General features: G+C 42.6%; 1 protein-coding gene across 5 annotated transcripts in view; it reads right to left on the reverse strand.

Moving 5' to 3' along the window:
- Positions 1 to 8,332, reverse strand: part of Phf7 (PHD finger protein 7) — a 14,118-nt gene extending 5,786 nt beyond the window's left edge. For 2 of the 5 annotated variants that reach the window (XM_023715779.1, XM_004631692.2), the window contains exons 1-4: positions 7,861 to 8,332; positions 6,000 to 6,109; positions 5,180 to 5,232; positions 3,664 to 3,755 (exon numbers count right to left, since the gene is read on the reverse strand). In XM_023715779.1, the coding sequence (XP_023571547.1) occupies positions 3,664 to 3,755; positions 5,180 to 5,232; positions 6,000 to 6,043 (189 nt within the window). In that variant the 5' untranslated portion in view covers positions 6,044 to 6,109; positions 7,861 to 8,332. The other 3 variants (XM_023715778.1, XM_023715776.1, XM_023715777.1) reach the window with 3 other exon arrangements.
- Positions 8,333 to 8,338: the final 6 nt, after the last annotated feature.

Consider the following 8,338-nt stretch of genomic DNA (forward strand, 5'->3'; position numbering starts at 1 on the left):
CACAGGGACCGCGGTTCAATCCCCCAGCACCACATGCCAGCCAGCCCCGCCCCCTGGTGGGCTGAGCTGGCCACACACGCACAAAATAAATAAATAAATTAAAAAAAAATGATAGAGGAATTAAGATCTAACTAGGACCAGGAAGATTGGGCGTGGTGGCATGTGCCTGTAATCCCAGCACTTGGGAGGCTGTAAACAGGAACATCACTATGAGTCCGATCCACGTAGTGAAACCTTGTAGACCCTGTCCTAAATACAAAATAAACAAACAAATAGGACCAGGAAAATGCATCTGACAGAACTCAGTATGTGTTCATGATAACTTCAAGAAAGTAAAAATAAAAGCCTCAATCTGATTTTAAAAAAAGGATCTCTGAAAAAAATCTCCCTACAGCTAACATTTTAACAATGAAAACCTAGATGTTGTTCCTTAATGTTGGGAATAAGAACTTGAATAAGCACTCATACCACTTCCACTGAATATTATGTTTAAGGTCCTAGACAGTACAATAAAGCAAGAAGAAATGAAAGGGAAATACTGGAAAAGAAAAAGCAGAACTGTCTTTATTTACACAGCATGACTGCATACATAGTGAATCCTATTTACAACACTATGAACACATAACACAATTACAGAATTTAGTAAGATTGCAGGAGGTAAACTCAACATACACAAATAAACAGCCACTTCTCTATTCCAGCAATAAATTTGAAGATAAAAATTTTAAAAAAGCATTCACAGTAGCAGAACCACAAAACATTTAGGAATACATTTAGAGATATACAAGAGTACTTCACTAATAAAATTGTAGAGTACTAATGAAGTAAAATTTAAAAAATAAAATATAAGAAGGGAAATATACCATGTCCAACATTCAGTATTATCTACCAATTCTTTCCAAAATGACCTATAAATTTAAGGCAGTCCTCATTACAATCCTAGTAGGGTTTTGAAAAAGAAAAATTAATGCAGGGCCGGGGAGATGGCTCAGTAGAATAAGTGCTTCCCTGGAAAGCTCAAGGTCCTGAGTTCAATCCCCAGTTCCGAAGGGGGGAAAAAAAAAAAAAAAGACTCCAATGTAGTAGTGAGACCCTGAACACCCTGTAGACCCTTTCTTAAAATAAAAAAAATTAATGCAATATGAAATTTATAAAGGAAAAGAACCCAAAGGCCAAAACAATCTTTGAAAACACTCCAAAATTTATATACTTAATCTTGAAACATGAAGCCACAATAATTAATCCAGTGGCATAAGGATGGACCCATACAGATCAATGACATAAATAGATCATCCAGATCTATAGATTTGTGGTCAATTGATTTTCATAATTGTGTGAAATTATCTATTTCATTAGACAATTCAATGGATGGGGAAAGAGGACACACACAAAGTACTAACCATAAAAGGAAAAAAATTAATAGAACTTTGTCAAAATTACAGAGCTGTCCCTAAAAGCAGAATTAAAATGAAAAAGCCACAGACTAAGAGAACATATTTGTAATACATATACCTTAAAAAGAATTTGTATTCAGACATGATCAACTGTGTTCAGGATGGTCTGGCTGTAGGCAAGAATTTGTATTCAGAATAAACAATTCTAACCACTCAATCATTAGATAAAACAACCAATTTTTTAAATTGGCAAAAATATTTGTATGGGGCCAGCCAAATAGCTCGGTGGGTTAAAGCACCTGCAAGCAGGCACAGGGGCCAGGGGTTCAATCCCCAGGCCTGCAGAGCCGGCCTCGCCCCCAGCAATTGAGACTGGGCCTGGTGGCACACACCTATAATCCCATCTCTTGGAAGGCTGTAAACAGGTGGATCACTACGAGTCTGATCTAATAGTGAGATCCTGAACACCCTGTACACCCTTCCCTAAAAATACAAAAATAAATAAATAAATAAATAAATATGTGTATGGATTCTCCACGAAAGAAAGTATGTGAACGGCAAGAAGCACATGAAAAGCAGCTCAACATCGCTGGTCATCAGAGCAGCATGAATGAAAACAGGCACCAATATGCATCCAACCACCAGAAGGACTAAAACTGGAAAGACAAAACCTAGCTTTGGCAAGAAAACTGTGTGTCTAGAACTTTCATAAGTCACTTGCAAAATGTAAACTGGTACAACCATTTACAAGCACTTGGAAAATGACTTGGCAACTTCACACACTTAAACATATATTTAGAACACAGCTAGAAATTCCACCCCTATGCATCAGTCCAAGAGAAGTGAAAACACAAGCTCACAAAAAGACTCATACATGAATGTTCACAGCCATTTTATTCACAATACTCCCCAAACGGAAACAACTTGTATGCCCACCCACAGATGAAGAGATAAGCAACACTTCTCATCTCCAAAACACTGTTTTGTGAAGAAAAGGCCAAATATAAAAAAGCAGATTAAATTTTAGGAAGTAAAACAATAGGTAAAATTAATCTACAAGTCAAAATAGTGATTATCTAGATTTTCCTGACTAGAGAGAGGCAGGTCAACTTTCTGGCATGTTGGAAGTCTTCCTTGATCAGGAGGTGGCACCTCGGTGGTATGGCAGTCCCCCACTTATCACGGAGGCTATGTTCCAGACACCCCCGCAATAAGTGAAAATCAGTGAAGTAGTAACAGTATATTTTAGTATTTATATATATTCTAAGGCTTTATAGATCCTTCTCATACTCTTACAAACCTTTCTCCCACTTTTAAAAACACTTCTAATGTTCTGAGACATATTCTAAAACTCATAAACATACGTAATTTTAACAACACATGTATACTGTATGGTATTACAAAATCCTGTGATAAAGCAAAAAACCTGTACTAAATAATTTAGATTAATATTTTCTGAAAATCTGTGAAACAGTGACTCTGCTAAAGTCGAACCATGAAATAGTGAGGGACTACTGTACCTATATACATTAATCATGACTCAACAAATGGTACATTAAGTAATTTTATATTTTATAGTATACAAATTATATCTAATACACATTGCGAAAAAATAACTGGTAGGACATCCCAAGTTTTGGCAGTATTCGTCTCTGGAGAAAGATTGAGAATATTGCTTTAGGAAGAGGCTTTTTATCGTACATATTTTACACTGTTGGGATTTTACCCAGGTATATATTTTAAAAAGTAGACCTTAAATATGCTATTATAGGGGGCTGGCTCAGTGGACTAAAGCCCCGGCTTAGGCAGAGTGCAGTGGCCAGGGTTCCATCCTGCCCCGGCTGAGATGGCGATTGAGACTGGGTGTGGTGGTGTGCAAATCCTAGCACTTGGGAGGCTGAAAACCAGAGAATCACTATGAGTCTGATCTACGTAGTGAGACCCTATAGACCCTGAAGACCCTGTCCTAAATACATAAAAAAAAATGCTATTATAAGCCAGGTGTGGTAGCACATGCCTGAAACCCCAGCACTGAGGCTGAGGCAGGAGGATCACCATGAGTTCAACAATAACCTGGGCTACAAAGTGAGTTCAAGCATAGCCTGAACTGCATAGTGGAACCCCATCTCAAAAAGACAAAAAACAAAAACAAAAACAACAAAAAAAAGCTATTATGAGAAACAAATAGGGCTAGAAATCTGGGACTAGATGCAAAAGTAGTCTAAATAGTAAGAACCTTAAGACAAAGCCAAAGAGACCTCATACTCACAAGACAAAAATAATGTACACTAAGATTGTCTTTCTGAAGAAATTCTCCTAATTTTTCAGGATCCCCAGGTTCTTGGAGGCATAGTCGACAAACTGGAAGAGTAAATATTAAGCATCAATTAATTATATGATTAGCTCAAATTGACCATTAAGAATGGAAGAGGAGTATGAACTAACCATCTTAGTACAAGGAGTATAGACGCAATTCAGCTTATGAAGGGGTAATGACTCTTGACAAGTTGAAAATATTGGTCCCTGGGGCCAAGGATAATTCAGCAGTGTAACACCTGCCTGGCAAAGGCAAGGTCCTGAGTTCGATTCCTAGTACCCACAAAGAAAAAAAAAAAGTGAAAGTATCAGTCAAAAATGTTATTTAAACTGGGCATGGTGACAACATGCCTGTAGTCCTGGCACTTGGGAGGCTCAGGAAGGAGGTTCACTAATAGCTCAAAGCTGGCCTGGGCTACACAGTGAGCTCCACGCCAGTCTGTATTATGTAGTGAGACCCTGTTAAAAAAGTAGAAAAAAGCGCCTGCTTAGGCAGACGTGAGGGCCAGGGGCTGGGAGCTGGATCCCAGGCCTGCCATGCTGAACCTAGCCCGAGGCACACTGAGACAGTGATTGAGACTGGGCATGGTGACACACGCCTCTAACCCCAGAGCTTGGGAGGCTGAAAAACAGGATCACTACAAGTTCAATCTATGTAGTGAGACCCTATAGACCCTGTACTAAATGCATTTTTTAAAAAGTAGAAAAAAAGAAGAAAAAAATAAACAGAAAAAGAAAAGGGAAGCATTTTACCTACCAAACATTATCACTTACCACACAGCAACATTGTACACAATTAAGTTGCTTTCCTTCATGATTATGTGGCTGACTGGGAGCTGTGGCTCACTCTTGGCCTTGTGAGGTGGTCTCATACCATATCTCACTAGCTTGGGAAAAGACCAAAATTCAAAGCATATGGGGCTGGGGAGATTGCTCAGTAGAATAAGCGCTTCCCTGGCAAGTGCAAGGGCCTGAGTTCAATCCCTTGTTCCGCAAAAAAAAAAAAAAAAAAAAAAAAAAAAAAAATTCAAAGCGCAGTTTCGACTGTGAATGCACAGCACTTCTGCACCGTTCTAAAGTCAAAGAATTCTAAGTCAACATTTGTAAGGGCTGCCTGGCAAGTGCAAGGCAGGTACTGCCTGAATTTGATTTCCGGCACCAAAACACAAAACCCAAGAAAATCTGTAAGGTAGGAACATCTATACTGGCAAAAAGATCACATTGGTGAGGAAGGTTAGGATAAGGTCTTACTTGACATCAGTTAGGATTTGATATAATTTTGGTCACACTGAAGGAGTTTTGTCTCTTGAACTTTGGTCATGAAATGTTAAAATTACAGACCCTGAGTTCCACAGGATCTTAGAGAATCTAGGAAGGATGGAGGGCTCACAGTGAGAAGCAAATTCACTGCCTCACACAGATGGCCTTCCTTGTAGAGGCCTAGAGACAAAACATCTCATCTTTCTTACCAGGCCCTGAAGACAGCTTCCTCTGGATTACACTTCTAGTCTTGGCAGATTTTCTATAGAAGAAAAAGAAGTGTAAGGCGGTCTCTGAGTACCCTACTGACAACCCTTGAGACATTTTATTTAAAATCTTATTTATATGTCTAATAATGACCAAAATATTTAAAAGCTAAAACATCAGTCTCTTTTTGTTAATTTCATTATTTTTCAGTTTTGGGGATTGAACCCACAGACATTCTCCCACTGAGCTACAACCCAACCCTTAAGAGCCCACCTTAGCCTCTCTAAGTCGCCCAGGCTGGCCTCTAACTTGCCATGCGCAGTCTCTCCAATGCCTGGAGGTGTGAGTCGCCGCTACTGGCTTTATGTATATATATATTTTTTTTGAAAGCACAAAACATATCCATTAAATTATCTGAGGACAGGGACCACGTTATAGAGCAAGTCAGCATTTCTCACTGCTAGCACTCTCCTCAGCACTTTGCCTTATTAGTTCAATCAATCTGTAGAACATGCTTAGAAGATGGACACTATTATCATGCATAATTTCCAGTAGAGGAACTGAGGCAAAAGTGATTTATCCCACGCCACTTAGCAAGTGGCAGAACCAAGATATTTACATAGTAAAGTTCCAGCTCCACAACCTTGCTACTGGACACAGCACTAGCAAGACAGGAAAGGGACCTTTCAGCAACCACCAGTGTTTGCTTTCACACTGTTCAAGTCTACCCCCTAAAACCAGGCCAAAAGGAGCAAAAAAGTGCAGCCTATATCACTAGCTACTGATCAATTTCTCTCAACTCTCTTCTGTCACCTACTCTACCTCAATCTTTGGCATTCTTTCTTCTTTTCTTTTATAGTCTTCATTCGCAGCTGTCTCTCTTCCCTGTATTTAATTCTTCTATATAAAGATGGTGGTACAGGTTCTTTTAGCTATAAATATAAACAGGGCTTGGTCAGCAATTGAATTCTGCATTTGATTATCAAGTTCCATAGAGTCAAGGCAGTGGTGCACTTCACCTTCCAGTCCCTGTGATGGAATAAAAGGGAACACTCAGTATCAATGTCAGTAATTGATTACCAAGTCTTTGATTACCAAGAACTGCTCTAGGCACTATATATGTGTTTACACACAAAACGGCCACACTAGCTATGGTTATTTCTAGTTGAGGATACTTAAAGAAATAAATATGTTGCCTAAGCCAAGGCTAGAGTTAGAGATACAGGTGATATTTGAATCCGAGTAGCCTTGTGCAGATGCCAACATTAAATCCTACACACTTCATCTGCTCTCACGCATCAGGGAAGCAATGCCCAACCATCACCTGAGCTAGTTATATTGTTTTTTTCTACTAGATGCATGAGACAGCCCTCTGGAAAAAGCCATCTTTTGCACCCAAATGTAAGTGTCTTATTAAGTCAGGGAAGGCAGTTCTTTCCTAGGAAAAGGAGCCTGTGAGATTTTGGGGGCCAAAAACCAATTTCCGGGGCTGGTGAGATGGCTCAGTGGTCTAAAGCACCTACTTAGAACAAGCTTAGTAAAGCACAGGGACCGCGGTTCAATCCCCCAGCACCACATGCCAGCCAGCCCCGCCCCCTGGTGGGCTGAGCTGGCCACACACACAAATAAATAAAATTAAAAAAAAAAAAAAAGCAATTTCCTCTAGTGACAGATAAGAACACTGACAAACTGTCCCCCTTTTTTTTTCAGGACAGGGACTACAGGGTCTCACTACGTAGATGGGACTCATAGTGATCCGCCTGTGTTCTGCCTCCCAAGAGCTGGGATTACAGGCGCACGCCACCATGCCCAGTCTCAACTGCAGTCTGGGCGCGGCCCAGGGACGGGCTGGCACATCAGGCCAGGGACTGAACTCTGGCTGCTGCCTCTGCCTCAACAGATGCTTTAATCCGCTGAGCTATTCGGCCAGCCATGACCCCTTAAGCTTTTAATCAGTCCTTTTTACCAGGCTTAAATGGTCACTGAGGCCTGTCCCGCCAACTTTTGCCTACATCTGAGTAAAATACCCCAAAGTGGACAAGACACCTGATCAGTCCTCCAGCCACTAATATTAGCAGATTATTGTTACAGTGTTCATGGTCACAAATTCTTGAAAGTGGTAAGAGGGCAAAAGGAATCGAGTCCTCTTCTATGAAAGGACTGTATCTGGGGAGGGAAGACAACATTTTTTGAGGACTGGGTGAATGAAGTCACTTCAGAGGAGTGAACTGCTGTACCCATCATAGGCGTGGCCCAAAGCGGGGGATCAAGAGTCTTTTAGAACTTCCGTGACTACTATGGCCGTTAGCTGCTCGGAAAGCCGAGGTCAGCCAGCCTTCCCTTTCTTGGACGATGCTCGCTCCATCTCCTCTTCCAACCTGGGTCGTGGTTGCAGAACTGTCACGTGTTGCCATCTTAGCAAAAGCGCGGACAGGCTGGAAGAGGAGAGAGAAGGGCGCGCGGGACCCGCCGCAGTTACTGCTGACAGTTGCAGGGACTCGGGCAATCAAAGAAACCCCAAGCTTTAACTCTTCATCGCAGGATCACGACGTTCCTTGAGCGCCACGCACACGCGTAGTTACAGGATGCAACCATCTCCAAACACATCTGCGGAGGGAGAGTCCCGCAGGCCGCTCAAGTCCGAGCTTTCCCAAGCTGCTGCCAGCTGCCTCCGAACGCTTACCAAGTTGTTTCACTCAATGAATGCCGTGCAGATGCTCGCTGAGAACATTAAAAATGAAGGAAGGTGTTCTGTCCCGCCGCCGAGAATAAATAATGATATACTTGGAAAATACGGGTTGCTGTGGCCACAACCGTTCCCTGAGGTAACAGCCGGAGAACGGGCTCAAGGCGCATGCCGCTCAGGCCAGGCCAGGCTCATGTCGCGTCGGCGGAACCAGGTCGGAGATGCCTCCGCCGCTCGCTCCGCACGGTAGCGCACGGGCCGCCGCTCCTGGCCGGGGCTGCCTGTGGCTGAGGGCGCCGCTGTCCCGGAGTTTTATTCGTTGTAACAAGCCGTGAGAGCTACCTCACGGGCGGCCGCCCCGCGCGGTGACTGCGCCGGCCAAGGAGGGGAGCGCGCAAACCGGGGCTGGGGCACGCGCACCTCCGGCGAAGGGACGGCGGCAACAACCGTCGGCAGAGCTGGACGGCTAACGGCC

This window comes from Octodon degus, unplaced genomic scaffold (genome assembly GCF_000260255.1).
Source record: "Octodon degus isolate 3935 unplaced genomic scaffold, OctDeg1.0 scaffold00043, whole genome shotgun sequence".
Classification (NCBI taxonomy): Eukaryota; Metazoa; Chordata; class Mammalia; order Rodentia; family Octodontidae; genus Octodon; species Octodon degus.